The 21,443-nt window shown below is 38.8% G+C and overlaps 1 protein-coding gene across 3 annotated transcripts in view; it reads left to right on the top strand.

Moving 5' to 3' along the window:
• Positions 1–21,443, top strand: part of MYO5A (myosin VA) — a 168,396-nt gene that overhangs the window by 88,757 nt on the left and 58,196 nt on the right. For all 3 annotated transcript variants that reach the window (XM_081151001.1, XM_081151003.1, XM_081151002.1), the window contains exons 10-18: positions 2,839–3,104; positions 3,725–3,806; positions 7,797–7,937; positions 9,374–9,499; positions 10,777–10,860; positions 16,388–16,549; positions 17,925–18,022; positions 19,841–19,927; positions 20,016–20,124. In XM_081151001.1, coding sequence (XP_081007127.1) covers positions 2,839–3,104; positions 3,725–3,806; positions 7,797–7,937; positions 9,374–9,499; positions 10,777–10,860; positions 16,388–16,549; positions 17,925–18,022; positions 19,841–19,927; positions 20,016–20,124 — 1,155 coding nt within the window. The remainder of the gene's footprint in view (positions 1–2,838; positions 3,105–3,724; positions 3,807–7,796; positions 7,938–9,373; positions 9,500–10,776; positions 10,861–16,387; positions 16,550–17,924; positions 18,023–19,840; positions 19,928–20,015; positions 20,125–21,443) is intronic.

Here is a 21,443-nt window from a genome sequence, read left to right as displayed (position 1 = left end):
AAAAAATTTGTGATTATATGTGTGAAGGAGTGAGAGAGAAAGAAAATGATATAAGCAAATGTTAAATGTTAATACTGTTTCTAGGGACTCTGGATGAAGGGAATTCTTTGTACTGTACTTGCAATTTTCTATTAGTCTAAAATCAGTTCAAAATAAAAAGTTTAAAAAATAAAGTAAATCACCAGTCCCTCCTCTCTCCCAGAAAGATAGAACTAAAGTACTAGAGTTAGTATAAGTTAATTAGATTGAGTTAACTAATATAACGTAACACTTCTTTTATATAAGTAGAAACAGAAAGTAAACCTATCAAACTAGTAGAGGGAAAAATAGACTAAAAAACATAATTTAAATATATCAAGAAAGGGAGAGAAAGTATTTAGAGAAAGTGGGACAAATAAAGTCATAAAACAGGATAGAAATAAATAATTACAAATGGACTAATGTTTCAGTTAAAATGAATTGTCAGACTGGTTTAAGAATTCAGGTATATACTTTTAAAAGAAGGATTCCTAAAACACGATACAGAAAGTTTGAAAATAAAAGGTTTAGAAAAGACACACCATAATAGCTAGGAAAAAACTGGCAGAGTTATATTGATACTGGACAAAATAGACTTTGAGGCCAAAAGCAGTACTAGAGATAAGTAGAGTCCATATGTAGTGAGAGGATTCATTCACCTGGAAGGTGCAGTAGCTCTAGGTTTGGCATGTATGTAATGATGTGGCCTTCAAACGTATAAAGCAAAGAACAACCGAAACCACAGGAAGAAACCAACACATCTATTATAATGGTATATTATTGACTTCTCTTGATTATTGGTAGATGAAATTAAAAAATTAGTAAAGTTAGAACATTTGAACAAAACAGTTAACATCCTTGATCTAATACAGGGGTGGGGAATGTCCGGCTCTTGGTCCGGCCCTGCCAAGGAAACCGCAGGCAGGACTCAAAATTCAGTAAACCTAGGAGCTTTTGTAATAGCTAATTTTTAAGTTGATAATTTTGTATGGCCCATGAATGATGTTATAAATATCCAAGTGGTCCTTGGCAGAAAAAAGTTTCCCCACCCCTGATCTAATAGAACAATACAATAAAACCATTCAACTAGAATGTTTAGAGAGTACGATTCACTTTTCTTTTTTTTTTTAAACATTTTATTTTTTTAAATTTTCTTATTTTTTTTAAACATATCTTTATTGATTTCAGAGAGAGGGAAGGAGAAGGAGAGAGAGATAGAAACATCATTGATGAGAGAGTCATTGATCAGCTGCAGCCCGCAACCCGGGCATGTGCCCCGACTGGGAATCGAACCCCGATCACCTGGATCCTAGGTCGATGCTCAACCGCTGAGCCACGCCCAGGTGGGCTACGATTCACTTTTAAATGATACCAAATCTGCCCTGGCGGGTTTTGCTCAGCGGTGAGAGCGTCGGCCCGCAGATCGAAGGGTCTTGGGTTTGATTCCAGCCAAGGGCATGTCCATGGGCTGCAGGTTTTATGCCCGGCCCCGTTTCAGGGTGAGTGCGGGAAGCAACCAGTGTGTCTCTTTCACATTGGTGTTTCCCTCTCTCTCTCTCCCTTCTGCTCTCTCTGAAAAGCAATGGAAAAAATATCCTCGGGAGAGGATAAAAAAAAATGATATGAAATCATTTGTCTATGTATGAGTAAAATAAACTGCTTATTTAAGGGAGTTGAACCATGCTGTTGGTAATGGTGCTGATTTGTATCTGAAATGATTACTTCGGAGGAAGGGAGATGAAAGAAGGAAGGGACTGCTTCAGCGGGAAGGGTCAGGGGATGAGGGGTCAGGAAGCCCAGGTTCTAACAACAACTCTGACATAAAATGGCCATCTGACTTTTTGACAAGCTATTTTTTTGGATCTCATTTCCTCATCTGTTAATTAGAGATTACAGTATTTGTCCTGCCTACCCCCGAGGCATGTTATCAGATTCCATTGAAACATGTGAATGAAGATTTGAAAAATATAATACACTAATGTGGATTAAATTAAACAGATATTTATTGAATGTCTACTCATGTAAGTGATTAGAGAGATTCTAATGTAAGAAGTCACACAAATAACTATCAAGTTATCTTTTTAAAACCCTTTAGTCGCCCTCCTTTGCTCTCAGGATAAAGACTAGCCGTGGTATAGCCTCTGCCTGCCTCTGGCTTCATCACATACATCTTCTCCCTCCCTCCCTCCCTCCTTCATAGTGACCATCACCTTCCCACTGCAGGATTTTTACATCAGCTGTTCCCTCAGCTTGGAAGACCCTTTCCCCCCCCTTTCATGGACTTAACACCTTCTCCTCTTTCAAATCTGAACTCCTATCTCAAGGCAGCTGTCTCCTGCCTCCCTGAAAAGGGCACATGCCTCTCACATGGAAATCTTACTGTGGTACCCTTTTCCTTTGTAGCGATATTACATTTTAGGGAGCAATTATTTGATGAATATCCATTTCTCCTAAAACTATAAGTTTTAGGACAGGAACCACATCTGTTTTTGTTTACTGGCATATAATAGGCACTCAGTAAATATTTGTTGGCAGGCTGACTGATTTTCTGACTGACCGACTGAATGTGTCTGAAAAGAGATACAAACATTCTGAAGAGACAGGTGATTTTTGAAATGAGCCCCAGAAGAGATTACAAATGCTGCCTAGATGCTGGTTTGATGGGTGATCTTGATTGTCATCACTGATCAGCTTTTAGTGATCTTGGTGTTTATTATAACCAAGAAATTGCTGGGTTTTGTTACCACTTTGTTAGTATTTTGTAGTAAATTTTTATTTGATTGATCTTGTCATAGGAAATAACCCATTCTCTTTCGGCAGCCCAAGCATGAACCTCTCAGCATCTTCTGTGACCTCATGGGTGTGGACTATGAGGAGATGTGTCACTGGCTCTGCCATCGGAAGCTGGCCACTGCCACGGAGACGTACATCAAGCCCATCTCCAAGCTGCAGGCCACGAATGCCCGCGATGCTTTAGCCAAGCACATCTATGCGAAGCTTTTTAACTGGATCGTAGATCATGTCAATCAGGCTCTCCATTCTGCAGTCAAACAGCACTCTTTTATTGGAGTGCTGGACATTTATGGGTAGGTATATTTGGCTTAGTGACCTGCCAGAGAGCATTTCTTCCTAGAGATTTTCTAGTAACTCTACATGGGCATTTGATTCTGTCTCCTACTGGTAAGAAGGGAAAATTAGAAGAGAATTTCTAAAAATCTAATTTCATTTGCTAGTTTTCCTTCTCTGGGTACCCTTCTTTAACTGTTTAACTCCCTCCTGTACAGTTGTGCTTTTTGATGCCTAATTTTTCATTATCTGGTTCAGTTTTTCAAAGAACCTATGCAATCTCTATTCCCAGTTCCCTTCTATGTGTGTGTAGACACTGGGTCTATACATTGACAAGAGCAATGGCTTTATCATAATACCAAGTGTTGCCACTCGGGGATGAGTTAGCCCTCAAAAACTCATCCTGTTGAATACATCTACATACTGGAGTCTTTTAAAAAATCTCTCTGCCACTCAACTGATGCCTATCTGCTGGGTGTATATCCCATGTTACTGACATAGACCTTTATCTTCACTGATGTAGAAGGAAAGTTTCACAATGTTGGGGAATTTCCTATTTCTTTCTAATATGTACATTTTGAATATTTTTTACAAACTACTTGTTCCCTTTTCTCTTCCCATATTATTTTTGGTTTTACAGATTTGAAACATTTGAGATAAATAGTTTTGAACAGTTTTGCATAAATTATGCAAATGAAAAACTACAGCAGCAGTTCAATCTGGTAAGATTTTTCTTTTTATAATCTGCTATAGATCATTTTCTCAAATTCCTACTCTGCATTTAAAGTCTGGTTCCTGAAACGAAGTTATGAGTTAGAACTGTTACCTGGTGTTCAGAACAGCTAAACTGCTGAGGAACTTATGATTAATAAATGATGCAACAGTAGAAAAATGTTTATGGTCAAAGAGGCTTCAAGGTCAGCCTTGGATTGCTGTGGAGAATAGTGAATATTTTATACAAATTAGTTGAGTGAGGGAAGCAGAAAGTTTTGAGCTTAGGGATATCCTTCAGTCTGTTGTTCCTGGGGCTAATTATATGTGGAGTTATGACTATCTTAACTCTTTGCAAGATGCCTGAACAAAAGTTCAGAACATACTCTCTTTTCTACATATTTTTTTCATATTTTCTTTTCAACAGTTTGAGACATTCATAGAGACAATGGCAGTGGCCATATTTTGAGAGTGCCTCTTGTGAGGTAGTAATATCAAATACCTGAGATCATCATGATGATGTTGAGGGATTTGAAGGCACTTAAAAATGAGGGGTAGCACCTTGTAATAGTGAAGAGCACAGAGCCCCTGAGGTGAATTGCTTGGGTTACAGTCCTACTCTGCTTTGATCCAGGGGACTTTGGGCAAGTTAATTGACTTTCCTGGCCTTAGTCTCCTCATCTGTATAATGGGCATAATAATAGTACCTACTGCATATAGTTCTATGGACTAAATGAGTTGGGATATGTAAAGTGCTCACCACATGCCAGGAGCAGTTCTTAGTGCAAGATTAGTGCCACTTATTAGTATTGATGAAAGAGGGTATAAAAATGAGTCACCCGCAGGAACTGGAAGATACATGGAAGAGAAGAGAGCTTAAGGACAGGAAAAGAGCCCTTAATGAATATCTTCTTTTTACAAAGAGACAGAGGCCAAGTGGTATAGTCTGTAGTCAATGAAGAAAAAAATAGAAGTTTAAAGATATTATTTTAGTTACAAAATTAGTAAAAACAAGATTTTAAAATAGTAATATTGGGAGGGATGTGGAGAAGCAATTAAGAGGTGATATATGTGAATTTAGCCTCATCTATCTTATCAAGAAATCAATAGATAATGTTTCAAATAAATAAATTTAAAAATAGCTGATAAGCATATTCTTTAAAGGTAAATATCAGAAGAAATATCTAAGGGAGTAATGCCCTAGCTGGGGAGCTCAGTTGGTTAGAGTGTCAAACTGGTATGCCAAGGTTACAGGTTTGATCCCTTGTCAGGGCACATGTAAGAATCAACCAGTGAATGCATAAATAAGTGGAACAATAAATCAATGTTTCTCTCTCTCAAATCAATTTTTAAAATAATAGCTAAGGGAGTTATAAAGTGGTTGCCACCAGGGAGTGAGGAGGGATGAGACAAGGGATTGTTGCTTTGTCATAAAACTTGTAGACTGTTTGATTTAAAAAATATATTGCATATACTTTGATAAAAACCTGGACCATCTTTATTTAGCAGATTAAGCTACTTAGCACAGTGAAATGAGGTAGAGGTGATCTTGAAACCTTAGGCTTTGACTGTTTTCATAAGAACATGATGGTGTATTTTTCATCTCTGCATCAGGAACATTAATAAAAACCCATAAGAGACCAAATTGAACATTATCTTTTGTCAAGGTTTTTCATAGATTCTTAATATTCCTCAATACTTTAATCAGTGCCACAGCCTTCTGCTCTTCCCCAGCACATTCTGGTACAGGGTGACTGGAAGTACTAAGGAACCAGTGCCAGCCTCATTAGGGACTGTCTGTCTCTCAAAGGCCTCAGGCCTCTGAATGTGTGTTTCTGACTCTTGTTTCTCTTTCTGCTTCTATCCATCTGTTCCCCCTCCCTCCCTCTGTCCTATATACACACCACACACCGCACACCACATACCACACACCATACTGCATCTCTGCACAGCCGCTCCACTCCCTCCCTCTTATTATTAGATGGCATATTCTTCTATTCTGTATGTATTTTCTTTACCTTAGGGTTTCTGCTTACTCACTTCGTACTTCCTGTGAACCCAGAAGTGGTTGGAATGCGCCTCCCATTCTCTTAACTTGCTTACCTCGCATCCTTCTGGACTTTTTTCAGCTGCAGCTTCTACTGATTACCCCGTTCATTTTTCATCAGAGGTTTCTGGCAATTAGAGTGCCCTCAAATACCCACACTTGGCCTAGTCAGCTGTGACTAGGAACACGGGGTCTCACAGTAAGGAACTTGGTTGCTTAGGGCTGCTCCCTCAGCAGGGGCTGCGGGCAGGGCAGTGGGCATGAAAGACATGGACTGGCATGCCTAGTGCGCGGAGGCATTGCCGTGTTGACCAGGATCTCTTGCCATCTTGAGCATCATGCCACATTGTCTTTTTGACAGTTGAGCATCCAAAATTGTTGAGTCCCATTCACTTTCCAAACTTAGACATAGAGATGTGCATGAGAAAAAAGCCCTGTTTTAAAGCCCAGAGCCATGTTTCTGTTGTCAGTGTGGAGACTGCATATAAATTAATGAATTAAAAGGAGGGCTCATTGTTTTAGAAAATATTGGTACCATCAATCAGGGCATCCTGCCAACACATGGTACTCATTTGCCTTCTCATTAATCAAAAGAATAGAAGAAATTTGCTTTCTAATTAGCATGACATAAATATTCATACAGATGACCAGGTTTTTTTGACTAAAGCTTATTGCAGCTGGTTAGATTACAAATGCTGCAGATGACCCAAGAATGGCATTATAAGAGAGTATGGATCAGAAATCTTGGTGGCACTTAAGTTTTTATGGGGTTTTGGTCCTAATATGTGTCATCTGGTCATAGCCACAGAGGGCTAATCTTAACAGAAAAGTAGAAAGATGTGTGCCCAAGCCAAGGAAGACAAGAAAGAAGAAAGCAGAAACCCCTCAGATCTATAAATGGAGATCATTAGCATCTGCAGAGACTAGAAGTTGTGGGTGGCCTGCATTGGCTGGGTGGCCTGAAGCAGAGGTGGGATTGCCCTTCCCACCTGGACTCACTTAACTCCCCTTCATCTACAGAGCTCAGATCACACAGCCTTTCCTCAGGGAAGCCTTCGCTCACCACTGTGTTCAAATTAGACGAGGACACTTGCTCATAGTCATGTTATTTTCCTCTGTAAGATTACAGTTTGTAATTATATTCCCTGTGATTATTTGATTTCTGTCTGCTTCTCCCACTAGTCTCCAAACTTCAAGAAGGTAGAGCCCACATCTGTTTGTTAATGGTGTTTGGTGACTGGCACATGGTAGACAGTCAGTACATATTTTTACTTAAGTGAATGACTGAAGATTAGAAGCTGTGGTGAGGGTGGTGGCTGAAGCAGAAATAGCATGAATTGATAGTGAAGCCAGCTGCTTGCAGAGTTAGATGTAGAATCCAGAAAAGTGAATGGTGGATTTCCTGACTCTGCAGAATAATCAAGGCAGACACAAAAGACCAACTGTTACCTAACTCAGAGAAACCTGAACTTCAACCCCAGTCCCTTAACAGAATTACTTTGTTATGCTATAAGCATCACCCAGCATGGTTCAGTAGTCTGGAGGGTATCCACTTGCAGAGCTGTTCAAGGCCAGCGAAGGCATTTCTGTGCCTGTATTTTAACAGCACTATGCAATAACTTAAGAGGCCAAAATGTATATAGTTTGGATAAATACATATCCAAAATTGAAAACTGCTACATTTATCAGCTACTTAAAATATTTGCATACCTAGATTTACTTGTTCATCAAGAACCCTGTGTAGTTGTTTACTGTTTGTGGTTTCTGTTTGCTTTATTTTCCTGTTCTCTTTGTGTAAATCATATTTCTCCCACGAGATTGTTGTTGCTGGAAAAGCCATGGATGATCTCAAATTATGTTGGTATCTTAGGGTGTTTTACATAACGTTGTTTCTTGACTAACATCATTTCTGATAATGATGCAGTAATGCCACTTTTTTTCTTTTTGATTTCAGCATGTCTTCAAATTAGAACAAGAGGAATATATGAAGGAACAAATTCCATGGACTCTCATAGATTTTTATGATAATCAGCCTTGCATTAATCTTATAGAATCTAAACTGGGCATTCTAGATTTGCTGGATGAGGAATGCAAAGTGAGTATGATTCCCTGATGTACTTAGTGTATCCAGATTTAGCAAGGTCAGAAGGTAAGTGGGTTAAAGCAGAGATTCATAGTCTACTATGAGGTGCCATTATGGGAGTCATTCTAACTTGCATTTTGAAGGGCCACTAGACCCAAAGGCCTTTAAATACAAGTGAAACTAGGAGAATTTCCCTTCTCTTTTCAGCTAATTCTAAGTTACATGAAAAATTGACATTTGATACAGCTACTACTAATTTTAGACACTTCTCTTAATCAGTATGCTTACATTTGGTACTTTGTTCAGTTGTATGCTATAGTTAATGAAATGCAAGAAATTACAAAAGATATTTTGAATAATTGTTCTAAATATCCATAATTTAAAATTTGACTAGTTCTTTATTACTGATAAGTGTGGTAGGGAGGGAATTTTAGCTTTAAATTTGAAGATGCAGCATGTTAGAAAAATATGAGATCCCAACTTTACTGCTAATTGAGTGATCTGAGACAAATAACCTATTCTTTCTTTTAATTTATTTAGTTTATATGCCATAAGCTACAACTGAAACATAGATTGATCCTCCTAAGCATCAGATTTTCTGCAACATTCAGAATGCATATAAGATCCTCAGCCTTACTCAAAGTTAACTAAAATGCAAGTCAAAACAAAAACAAGTTATTGTTTTTTGCCTGTCAGGAGTTTAAATTTAATAATGCCTTTCATTTTATACTACCAAATGAATATTATTGCATATATATTCTTGATGAAGGACATGAATTAGTACAACATATTTTAGAGGAATTTGACAATATTCATCAAATTTGTAAATACATACATATTTTATAAATACATATATATACATATATATGTGTAAATACATATAGTTTACCCTCTGAATATACTTGCAAACATATCCAGGGTATATATGTAAAAGAAGTCATTGTTATAAAAATCAGTAACAACACAGTGACCATAAATACAAGAATGCTATTATTAAGAAGAAAAATGCAATGAGTTTATAGATATCCTATTTGTTTATATGCCTTTAGAGACAGAAAGATAAAGAAGTTGACTGGAGTGGTGAGAGGAGACTACTCTCCCTTTTATACCTTTCTGAGTTACATAGATATTCACTATGTTACCTTAATAAGTTTTTAGAAAATACATGATAGTCATGATATTTCATCTTTCATTTGTGAGGCTTTTATTGTTTTAAAAGAAAGTTGAATATTTATTTGATGACTCCTGCTATAGGCAGATTGAGTTGCCATGGGAAGGTCTCAGTCATTGTTCTCTGTTAATAATTGGTTCTTGGCCTGTAAGAGAGAAATGTGGAAGAAATGAGTTCCTAAATTGAATATGAAAAATGGTCTCTTAGATAATGCATCATAAATGTCTCATAACAATATTCACCTTGGTTTTTTTTTCTTTTTTTACATTAAATGTAGATGCCTAAAGGTACAGATGACACTTGGGCCCAGAAATTGTACAACACACATTTGAACAAATGTGCCCTCTTTGAAAAGCCCCGTATGTCAAACAAAGCTTTCATCATCCAACATTTTGCTGACAAAGTAAGGAAGCTCTATTTGTTCTCTTTTTGAATACTTAAGTTCAAAGAGGGGAAAAATCAGTAGTCAAGAGGCATCATTTTTTTCTTGGCTGAAGTTTGCATTCTTTAGGGCCTTATAGGAAAAGTAATCTTGATTGTTGGCTTGTTGTTTTTCTTTTCCTTTAAGTTAAGTGGAATTATGAAATAAATATGGGTGTACAATCCTTTGTCTATAATTTTGAAATTCAAGAAACTCTGAAAACCAAAAGTCTTTTCATAATTTATCTAGTGGCTAAACCTAATCTCTGACCTGAACTAACATGAGGTTTTTTATAGTCTTTACTTATCCCAGTTAGGCTGGATATTTACATATTTCAGTGGAGAAATAATGTATTTGATCAGAGTTTGCTCCCTCGGACTTTGCTGAAAAATTCTGAGCTCTAAAGCATAGCTGACCCCAAGGGTTTCAGAATAGAAACTGTGGACTTGTGTCACTCTCTGTTGTTGATTCACTGGGTCCCTAGTAGCAAGGCAGGCAGACTTGCTGCCCCACAAATTCTATAGTTAGTCTACTGAGAAAAATCAAGAGCTGTAGGACTAATTTATGTTCCAAGGAAGTTGTAGGATAGGCTGTGGAGTAAGCTTCTCAGGGTCTCCATCAGGATTTGGGGGCCTTTTGAGTCCTGCTTAATTCTGACTGGAAACCTTGGAATGACTTTAGGGCCACCTAAGGGCTTTGTGGTACAGGCTGGGAGCCCCTTGTATGGTAGGGCTTAAGTCGCTGGGGTTTTGGAAGCAGGAATAGTCCATTCTCAAGTATTTCCACTTACCAAATCAGAGTATTTACCAGCCCTCCACTTCCATCCATCGGCAGCTCTTCTACTTTCTTCTGTCAGTGAGCCATTTGTTCCTTCTGACCTTCCCTCCCAAGAGGAGATTTACCTCTGCTGCATGGTGAACTAGGTTAGAAGGAGATACATTGGGTCAGCTTTGGAGGAGCTGCCAGCATGGGTGAAGAGAATTAACTTCAGATGAGTCTGTTTACCCATGACTTGAGAGGGTCTTTTAGAGCAGTTGCTTAGCACTACCGCTGTTCTCTGGGAAAAACAGTGTTTGGTGAGTTTTATTCTAGGGTTAACATACTCCTTACCCAGTTTGTAGTGTCTTAGAACAAAACCAGTGGTAACCACTTTGCTGATTGCCAGTCATATAGCCTAAGCTTAATAAATATTTTGTTGTTGATGATTATATCTATTCAAAAGTTTTATTAGTTAAGGAGCTTTTTCCATGTGTTTTCAGGTGGAATACCAGTGTGAAGGCTTTCTGGAAAAGAATAAAGACACTGTTTTTGAAGAACACATTAAAGTTCTTAAATCAAGCAAGGTAACCATGGACATGGCTTTCTTTAATCAGGATGTATTCATTCACTAAAGTGTTAATTACTTAAGCATTAGCTTTTTAAAACAATAACAGTGATTTTTCTAACAAAATCAGCTTTACTGTTTTTAACCAATCAAATGTATAATACTTACTGTGTTTTAGGACCTGTTTTAAATGCCTTGCAAATGTTCACTCATCTAATCCTCATAATGAGGACACATTATCATTACTCTGCCTGTTTTACAGAAGAGGGACCTGAGGCACAGGGACTTCATTGCTAACAAGTTTTCAAGCCAAATTTAAAAAAACCTAGGCTCCGAGTCTGTGTTACTAACCATTATGCAGTGCTGTCTTTCAGTTTTAGGTGACTTTTTTGCCTGCACAGCAGTTCTAGACTCTTCTTGTGCCTTGACAAGAGACTGTGAGAGAAAACAGTATTTTTGCTGTGTTATTTTGAAGGGATGCACTTGAAATTGGCCTTGAGCACTCTGTTCAGATGGAGACTGATTTCTGGGTCATTGAATGCAGTTTCAGGTGTGGTCTAAAGCACTTAGAAGTTATTTTTCTTAGGCATAAGTTCTAGAAACATTGCTTTCTAGTGGGAAAAGAATATTTGTGATGGCAGAGAACTATGATGGCTACACTGGGCTGATTATTAGGTTGATCCCAGTCTCCTTTCTTTGACTCTCCGTGGGAAAGGATGGGAAGGGAAGCACAGCTCACTTTCATTCTATAGGGAGCAAACCAGGAAGCCAGTTACTCAGTTTAGCCAAATGAATATTCAAATATTCAATAAAAAAACTAAAAATATTCATCAGATTCTTTTAGATTACTGACTGGCACTGTTTTTAGTTTATTCTAAAACTGTCAGTTTTTCTGGTTTATTCTAAGACAATCCTTTTAACTTCAGTGGAATATTAGATGAACTCTAATATTATTTGACTCTTGTTTTTAGAATAAAAATGTTTATTTTCAATTATTTTGGTAATAGAAAGATCATATAAAGACCAAATTCCAGTTTTAACTCTCAAGAAATAATGAGTCTAAGTGTCTTTAGAGAAAATCAGTTTTTCACTTATCCTCATAGGCACTGGGCATTAAATGTTTTAGAGCTTATGCGACTGATATATAGGAGAAAATTCTCTCACAGCGCCAGTCCCTGAATATTATTCAGTTAAAGATTGTAAATCATTTTGATTTATGAATAGTGATGGAAACCATGAAATTCTAGTGTCACTACTCTGCCTAAGTAATTAGCTTAAATAGAATATTCACAGGCTGTCATTCCCCAGGCACCCGTAAATCAGTTGTGTCTTTATTCTGACGTAACTTTTCTGATTGGCTAGTTATCAGCTTAATTATCAGAAAGTAGCTGTGCATTCTGAGGAATCATTTGAAGTGACTATTAGTCTATATAGCATTGTTGCTGGTGGAATGGGGACTTTGTGTGATTTACTTAGAATCTTAAAGGCCTCCCCTGCTCCCCAGTGAGAGACCCATCCCCTCAGAAACCCAACCTGAGGGGATGAACTTTATATTTAACATGTTTGTACCTGTTAGGAAGCAAGTATAATTTAGTGTTGGTTTGTTCTCTTGGATATACTAATTTTAGAAGGTTAATATTTGTGTTATATGTTTTAAATAGAATTATTTTTGTGGTAATACAGTGTGGGCTTGAGTTTGTGTGTGTATATGTTTTGGCTTTTTTTTTTTTTTTAATTTTGCAGCCTCTAGCCAAATTTTCAACTTGAAAATGAATTAAGGTCTTATAAACTTAATAAAAAGTGTCTTAAGATTTCTTTATGGTGAAAAAATATAAATTATGTTGCCACATCTAATATCAGGGAGCACATAAATGAATTGCAACTCTACCAAATACCATTAAAAAGAGTTATAACTGCCCTGGCCAGTTTGGCTTAGTGGTTAGAGTGGTAGCCCATGGGCAGAAGGGTCTTTGGTTCAATTCCCAGTCAAGGGCATGTACCTGGGTTGCAGGTTCTCTCCACCCCAGTCTGTATATCCCTCACATTGATGTTGTTTCTCTCTCTCTCTCCCCCTTCCTCTCTCCCTTCCACTCTCTTGCTGAAAAGCAATGGAAAAATATCCTCCAGTAAGGATTAATAAAATGCCTCTTATTAAAAAAGAGTTATAACCCTGCTTTCCATGTTGCTTACTGATGAGGGAAAGTACAGTTCATCTACTGAGTTTATGCCTTAGATCTCTCAACTATGAAATGGAATCATAATAGTATCTAAGGGTTCTTATGAGGGTTAAATAGGTTTATTAAGCCATTAGAGTAGTGCTTCATGCATAAAAAGCTCTTAGTGAATAATGTTACTGAAATGATTTCCCACATATTCATGAAGCTGCTACTTGGATTATTTTGTTTTCGTTAACACTGTTATCTAGACAGATCAAAGAAACAAGATGGAATGTCCAGGCTTATCTTCCTACTTATATATCTGTATATCTATCTCAATTTATTTTTATTTAAAAAAATTATCTTTATTGAAAGTATTACAGATGTCCCCTCCCCCCCCCTTTGGCCCCCTCCACCTTGCACCTGCACCCCCCCTCCGGCTTTCACTGCACTGTTGTCTGTGTCCATGGACTATACATATATGCATATAAGTTCTTTCGTTAATCTCTCCTCTGCACGCTTCCCTCTGAGATTTGTCAGCCTGTTCCATGCTTCCATGTCTCTGGAACCAACAGAATGAAAGTACATGAAAAAGTAAAGCTATGCTGTGGCTGAAAAAAACAGATGGGTAGTTGAGACCCAAATTCATTCTGCCTCTCTTCAAATAAAGTTGGCATCCTCAGTTAGTGGGGAATGGATAAATTCTTTAATAAATGATTTAAGAAAATTGGGAATTTAGCCAGGTAAACAAGGTGAATGAGATAGGTAAAGGTTCCTGCTTTTGTTTGAAGTTAGGTAATAACCACTTATTCAGACATTTAGGTAATGTTATATGAAAGTGGTAAATGCTAGAGAGTGACTAAGCTTCGGCAGGGGTAAAGTCCGCATTAGCTGGGGTGGTCAGGGAAGGGCTCTCTGAGGAAGTGATATTTAGTCTGTACCCTAAAAAATAGGGGACAACTATGTCAAGGCAGGGGAAAGAACAGATGAGCACATAGACTATATAAGATGCTTGTGTTTGGGGTCCAAAAAGAAGGCTAGTGTGGCTGGAGCATGGTAGGTGACTGGGATGTGTAGGATGGGTAGACAGCGGCCACCACCTACTGGAGGGAAGTGTGATAAAGAGTGTGGATTTTACTCCTATTGCAGTGGAAAGTCTGGAAGGTTTTCGTATGAGGAGTGATATGCAGTTAGGTGGTGATGTGTTTAGGGTGAGTGGAGATGGGCATTAGTAATCTAGGTGAGAGATGGTGGACTGAGGTACCAACATTGTAGCGGTGGAGCTGGCATATAATTTGTGGGTAGAGTTGACACGTCTTGATGGATTGAGTATGGAGAGTGAGAGGATGGGAGAAATTGAGGATGATTTCTGTTTTTGGCCTGAGATACTGGATGAATGAGGGTCCCATTTATTGAGGTGAAGACTTATAAAGTATCAGGCCTTGGGAGAAAGAATCAAGAGTTCTGCTTGGACATGTTTTGCCTGAGATGGCATTTAGATATTCCAAGTGGACATGTCATATAGGAATTGGAAATGAAAGTCAGCAGGTCGTGGGGAAGGTTAGAGTAGGTGATCTAAACTGGGTAGTCTTTAGAACTAGATGGCATTTAAAGCAGTGGGACTGGATGAGTGCTTAGGGACAGTAAGGAGGTCGAAAATAGAAAAGTGTAAGAGCAGAGTCTTTAGGCATTCTGACTTTTAGAGGCTGGCCTGAGGAAGAACCAGGAAAGAAGTCTGAGAAAAGTGGCCCATGAGGAAACAGGAACAACTGCCTAAAAAAGAAATTGTAGAGCAGTTTCTAATACAACAATGTAAAATGTACTTTTTTTTTTTTTTTTTAAAAGAAAATTCAATTTGGAGAACATTAAATTTATGATTTCTATGAGAAGGAAACCACACACACATACAGGCATATGTACATGCATATGTATTCTGAACTCTAAACATGAAGCAATTTTCTGGTAAATACTGTAGATATTAAGTTAAATTGTTGCACCGGCTGGTGAATATGATATTGCAGCCCAGCTCTATTAACCATTTCACACAGAAGAGAGAAAAACAAAGTTTAAGTAGGCATTGCTAATGTAGAACTAGCAATTCATTTGGGAATGATAGAATAGTATAGATGAGATTCTTAAGTACTTGGCTTATCATTGAATAGCCTAGCATCTTAACCCTGTGCTGAGTTTTCAGACCAAATCTATTAGGAACTCTTAGTTTTCCCCCTTTTTTCCCTCTTTGTAGCCAACCAAGCTAAAATATTTTATTTATTCTGTAAAGCAAGGAGTACATTTTTGTGTGTAGCAAGCAACCATTATTGGTATGTTATGGATAACATCATGAATTATTTTCTAAATTATCCTTATGATTGATATACAACTTAATAGCAAATGTAATGATTTGATTTTGTTTTTTAATGAAAGAACCCTCCTAAGGAAATTATTTCTCCTGGAGATACTCTGAGGTTATTAGACAAATAAGTGGTACTTGCAATTATAATTTCACAAATGAGAAGGATTTATTTTATGTATGTGGAATGAGGCACTGTTGTAAAGATATATACATATACACGATATTCCTGTGGATTAGTTTGAAGTCTCTTTTGTTCCATAAAATTTCTCCCAATCATACTGCTTTATACCAGCCACCCACTTACTAAATGCCAAACCTTTGGATAATCTTTTATATTGCTAACCTGGTAGAACACAAAATGATTACAGGAATTATGCAATCAACTTACAAATCCTTTGAAAACAAATATAAAAGCTTACAGGATAAGGACAGGGTGTTTTTACCCCCACTCCCCTATAACCTAACTTATTTTCTAAAAATTATTATTGATTCATAATGTTTAAATGTTATAATACTGTTGAACTAGTTCATGACATTCTTCCTGCTGAGATTTTTCAGTGATATTTTTTAGCTGGTGCTCACAATTTGAATTAGTGGGTAGACACATGAAGCACAGTGGTAAAACATTTTGTGGAACTAAAGTAGTAAGACAGGACTTTCAGTTAGCATTTTGCTCATAAAATAATTATAGTTCAAACTAGGTAATATGTTTAGACTGGCCAATTCCATGGGTTAGGATTTCAAGTCTTAGTGGAGTAGTTTTGATTTTGTTTCCTCCAAACATGGTTGTAGAATGACTGCATTTTTCCACCTATATTTTTATAGCATATATGTTACTTTCCTCTCCTACTCTTGGTTTCCAACACAAATACTGATTACTTCTGGAATGTGACTCTGAAAGAGTTTGCTTAAGGAAGGGAATCACCGTGGATTGCAAACCTTCATGTTTTTTCTGTAAAGACTTACATTTGAGTTCTAGTTTATTTATTTTGAGTTTGAGTTTAGAATATAACTTCCTTTTGCTCTTTCTGACTCAGTTTAAGATGCTACCAGAATTATTTCAAGATGATGAGAAGGCCATCAGTCCAACCTCAGCCACCTCTTCGGGGCGCACACCCCTCACTCGCATTCCTGCAAAGCCCACCAAGGGTCGACCAGGCCAGACGGCTAAAGAGCACAAGAAAACAGTGGGGCACCAGGTGAGTTCAGGAAGCCACTGCTGTGGTATCCTTTCCTCTTTGACTCAGCTGAAGCCTCAGGTGTTCCTTCCTCATCCTCCCAGGTGGGATCCTCAGGTGAGGAGAGGCTAGAGCTTGCGCTGTGGGAACTTGTAATACCATCCGCTCCTACTCCTCTCCGCCTAGCTTTAAATCCGTGACTCTGATTAAGCCTTTCCCAAAGTAATGTTCTCTACATCTTAATTCTTCTTCCTTAGAGACCACTGTTGCCTTTGTTTTGTTCTCTGGTTGTTTCCTCTCTGGATTTGTGCAGAGCATCAGCTCCTTCAGCTGGAACAGTGCCCCCTCCTTTTTTGATGTCTTATGCTTGGTGGGGAGTGGGAAATGTTACGTACATGCTCAGTGCCTGAACAATGTCCCAGGCTCTGGACAGGAGGCTGAGCACTAGACAGCTTGTTTTCCTGTGCGTGGGACCCTGTACCCAGGGCAGACAGGAAGCAGGGCCTGACACAGGCCCACTGCCTCCAGTCCCGATCCCATGTCCCTAATGGTAACCCCACCCTGCCTGCCCTCTCCCATTCTCCCACTCATTTCCTATACTCTTTTAAGTCATCTGCTACATTGTTCAGTATCTTACAGCAAAACTTCCACTGTATGTGATTAAATGGCCTTAATATTCTTAAAGCAAGGTTATATTTTTAGTCAGAATTCTGAATTCACAACAGAAAACAGGAAAAACTTGTATTGAAAGGGGAGTGGGCCCTGGCCAGTGTTGCCCAGCAGTTAGAGTGTTGGCCCGAGCACCAAAAGGTCTCAGGTTCAATTTCTGGTCAAGAACACATACCTGGGTTGTAGGTTCAGTCCCGGCCCCAGTCAGGGTGTGTGTGGGAGGCAACCAATTGATATGTCTCTCTCACATCGATGTTTCTGTCTCCCCCTCCCTCCCTCCTTTCCACTCTCTCTGAAAAACAATGGAAAAAGTATCCTCTGGTGAAGATTAACAAAAATAAGAGTGGGGGAGTGGGAAGACTAAACTCTAATGTAAATGATGGACTTTGGGAGATTATGATGTGTCAGTTTAAGTTCATCAACTATAACAGATGCACAACTCTGGAGGGGGATGTTAATGGGGAAGGCTGTGCATGTGTGGGGACAAGAGATGCATGGGGCAAGGGGTGGGAGAGAGCGAATGTATATTTAGCAGAGTAAGCAAGTAAGTGATAGAATTTAAGCAAATTTTAACCTAAAGCTCTAGCATTCTTGTTCAATAGCAGTTCCCCTTCTGAGGTTGGGTCAGTCTCCACTACTGTCATTAGAAGAAAATTTTAACTTGTTTTATGTCATCTTTGACTTTAACAACAAAACCTTGATGCCCCTTTTGCTCTTTCCCATGCAGTTCCGAAATTCCCTTCACCTGCTTATGGAGACCCTCAATGCCACTACCCCTCACTATGTGCGTTGTATTAAGCCTAATGATTTCAAGTTCCCATTCACGTAAGTATTTCTCAACTACTGAATTTAAAAGTATCTGCATCTCAAGGATTACCAAACCAACAGAAAGAAAAAAATATTTGAGTAATTCTTCATGTCTCGTAGAGGAAAAAAAAGCTAAAAAAAATTTTAAAAATTAATGTATGTACATTGTAAAAACAGTTTTCAGAAAATATAAAATAGTATAAAAATAAGTGAAAAAGTATTCATTGTAGTCAGAGAGATAACTGGTATTAAGTGGCCAACATTTCTCCCTTTCCTTCTGTGTGTGTGTGTGTGTGTGTGTGTGTGTGAGAGAGAGAGAGAGAGAACAAGAGAGACACACTAATGAAAGGGAGGGGCTCATGCTATAATTGCTGTTTTGTATCTGCTTTTATCTTAATAAATTGTGGATACTTCCTAGTTAGTAAATAAAAATCCACATCATCATTCTAATGGCTACATAATGTCTCATTGTATAGACATACCATCATTTATTTAAATGATTTCCTATTGCTTGCCATTTACGTTATTCCAGCAATGCTCTAATAAACATATTTTGCCAAACATTTTTGAATTTTTGCCTGATTACCTCTTTAGGATAATGTATTTCTAGAAGTGGAATTTGTGGGTCAGAGGTTAGACACATCTACCAAGGTTATAGTAACTCCAGCTGCCCCTCTGCAGTGTGAGAGTGCTCTTCTCCCTACACCCCTGCCAGCCTGCCCTCCACCTGTTTTGCGGTAGACTAGAGGGCAGCTCTGAAAAACCCTTACGTCATCTCAGTTGCCAGGAAACCCTTTGCGGAGGAAGTGGGAAGCAGGAGAAGCTGCCCGCCCTGGGCTACTCTCCAGGAAGCCCAGCTCACCCCATCTCCCACCACCACCAGAACACTTGAGAAAATAGCACAGCAGAGGGTTGGAGAGGTCGCTCAGAGCTTAACTGGGGGAGTAAGGAGTGATCATTCAGTGAGCGACAGGCCTTACCACTTCCTCTTAGGGGCAATTTAATATTAAGGTGCCAGTTGTCTAGACTAAAATAAACATAAGATTAATACAAAACATAAATATTTTCCATTGATGTGGACACTATAAATGCTTAGTATGTACACACCAATAGCTTTTAGAACACCAATAATTTTTGAAAAGAATAACTGAATGGGGCATATTTAATTTGTCCTTCTTGTTAGAGAAATCTCCAGAGCTGGCCAGTCTTTGTTCCAGGAGAAATTTGTATGGTGAGCTAAAGAGTTATGAGCACAGCGAGTCAAGCCAAGCCATGTAATGAGTATGGGCAAAGTACAGAGGAGTTTTTTGTTTGTTTGTTTTAAATATTCTCAGGATGAGTTGTGGTATGAACGACAGGTTAATGTTTTTTGGGGGTTTTTAAGTCCTCACCCAAGGATATTTTTTCCATTGCTTTTCAGAGAGATTGGAAGGGGGGAGAGAGAGAGGGAGAAACATAGATGTGAGAGAGACACATTGATTGGTTGCCTCCCTCATGCACTCTGACCCCGCGTTGGGGATCAAGCCTGCAGCCAAGATACGTGCCCTTGGCCAGAATCGAACCCGGGACCCTTCAGTCTGCAGACCAATGCTCTAACCACTGAGCCAAACCTGCTAGGGCAACAGATAATGTTTATGGCTCTTTAGTTTTACTGCGTATTGTCTCCTCCCCACTCTCACCTGGAGTTTTCCATTTGATCACTGCTACAACTTTTGAATGCTTTCTTTTCTGATGTATCTATTTGGCTCTTTACAGAAGAATCTCTGGACTGAGGAGAGTAATTTGTGGCTCTAGCCAGGCTTCTTGTGCATTAATGATGTTCATTTGTACACATAGATTTGATGAGAAGAGGGCAGTGCAGCAACTGAGAGCGTGTGGTGTCCTGGAAACCATCCGAATCAGTGCAGCGGGTTTCCCCTCACGGTGAGCCTGGCATTTTTCAAATATAAGGGATCCTAATGAGATAACTTCCTATTTCTTTAAATAAGCTAAAGTGGGTTTCTTTTTGTAGGTGGACTTACCAAGAATTTTTCAGCCGCTACCGTGTCCTAATGAAGCAAAAAGATGTGCTGAGTGACAGAAAGCAAACATGCAAGAACGTATTAGAGAAACTGGTCCCGGTAAGAAAAATTTTCACTTATCTTTATCTGAACAGATTATGGCCAAAGGCCGTGTGATTATAATCTGTGAAAGCCCTGGGAACATATAAATACCACTGCTCCAGACTTTTCCAGGCAGGGAGCGGGGAGGGCACACTGTCTTGGAGACCAAGGCTCACTGTGTTTAGGATGCTCGGACTGACTGGTGAGGATGGTGGTCCACCATCAGGAAACAGGATGATGAGGCCTAGATCCAGACTTAAAAACTTACCTAGTACTTAACTTATGGAAGATGCCAGGCCAGATGCTGTGTGATTAAGAAAAAATAAGTCTTGTCCTCGGGTAACATAACCTATATTGGAAATTAATGCATTTTAAAGATAAGTATAGTATACTATAACGTCTATCAAATGCTGAGTGAAAGAAACAGGAAATCAGCGCAAGGCAAAGCCACATCTGCTACAGGAAGGAGGAGCAATTTAATGGAAGACATGTGTGGAGTCAGGCCCTGAAGAATGGGTAAGATTGTATAAAAGTGGATGGAGAATATTTTAACAGGGAGCATGGTGTGAAGAAGTGGGAAAGCATACAGTTTGCTCAGAAAACAGTAATGTAGTTTCTTTGCAGTGTACAATCTGTGTGTGAACAGTAGGGAAGTGCTTAGGAAATGTAGGTTGGTGTTTGGAGAGTCTTGCATTCCACACTGAGGAGTACTCGAACTTTAGAACCTGGGGGTTGTTAAAACACAGCTTGCTGCCCCCTCCCCCGGAATTTCTGACTCAGTAGGTCTAGGATGGGTCCAACAACTTGTATTTATAAGAAGTTACCAGGTGACGCTGATGCTGGTCTGAGGACTATACTTTGAAAACCACTAATCTAGGTCACAGAGAATTTCAGATTCATGAAAGGTTTAAAAAAGTATTTTCACTTGTTTGATGCTAGTTTGGATGGATTACCTCACTCTGAGGTAGTCATAATTAACTAAATGTGATATCTCTTCTTTGTAATAACTTTGTTTTTTTAAAGAGCTAAGACCACTTTCTTAATAATGTGTAAAAGAATCGGGAGCCTTTCGAGTTTGGCCCACCACCTTTCTAACCTGGGTTCAGATGGGAATGCACAGCAGAAAGTAGGGACAGTCCTACACCTGGCCTCCCCCAGCTCGTTCCAAGCCTGATTCAGAACTTTTCAGGGCAAAGGCCAAATCGAGGAGTGCAGAGTTGGTGTGGAGGAGGCTGAGATGGGACAGGGAGAAGGAGAGGTAACCACTGTTTAGCTCCTTTTGTATCTCCAGCTAGGTTTCCTATGTAGCTTTTCTTGATTAAAATTGAAATAATTTT

Source organism: Miniopterus schreibersii (genome assembly GCF_964146895.1).
Source record: "Miniopterus schreibersii genome assembly, chromosome: 1".
In the NCBI taxonomy this organism is placed as follows: Eukaryota; Metazoa; Chordata; class Mammalia; order Chiroptera; family Miniopteridae; genus Miniopterus; species Miniopterus schreibersii.
Note: the sequence above shows the minus strand (reverse complement) of the source record. Positions and strands in the feature narration are given on the sequence as shown.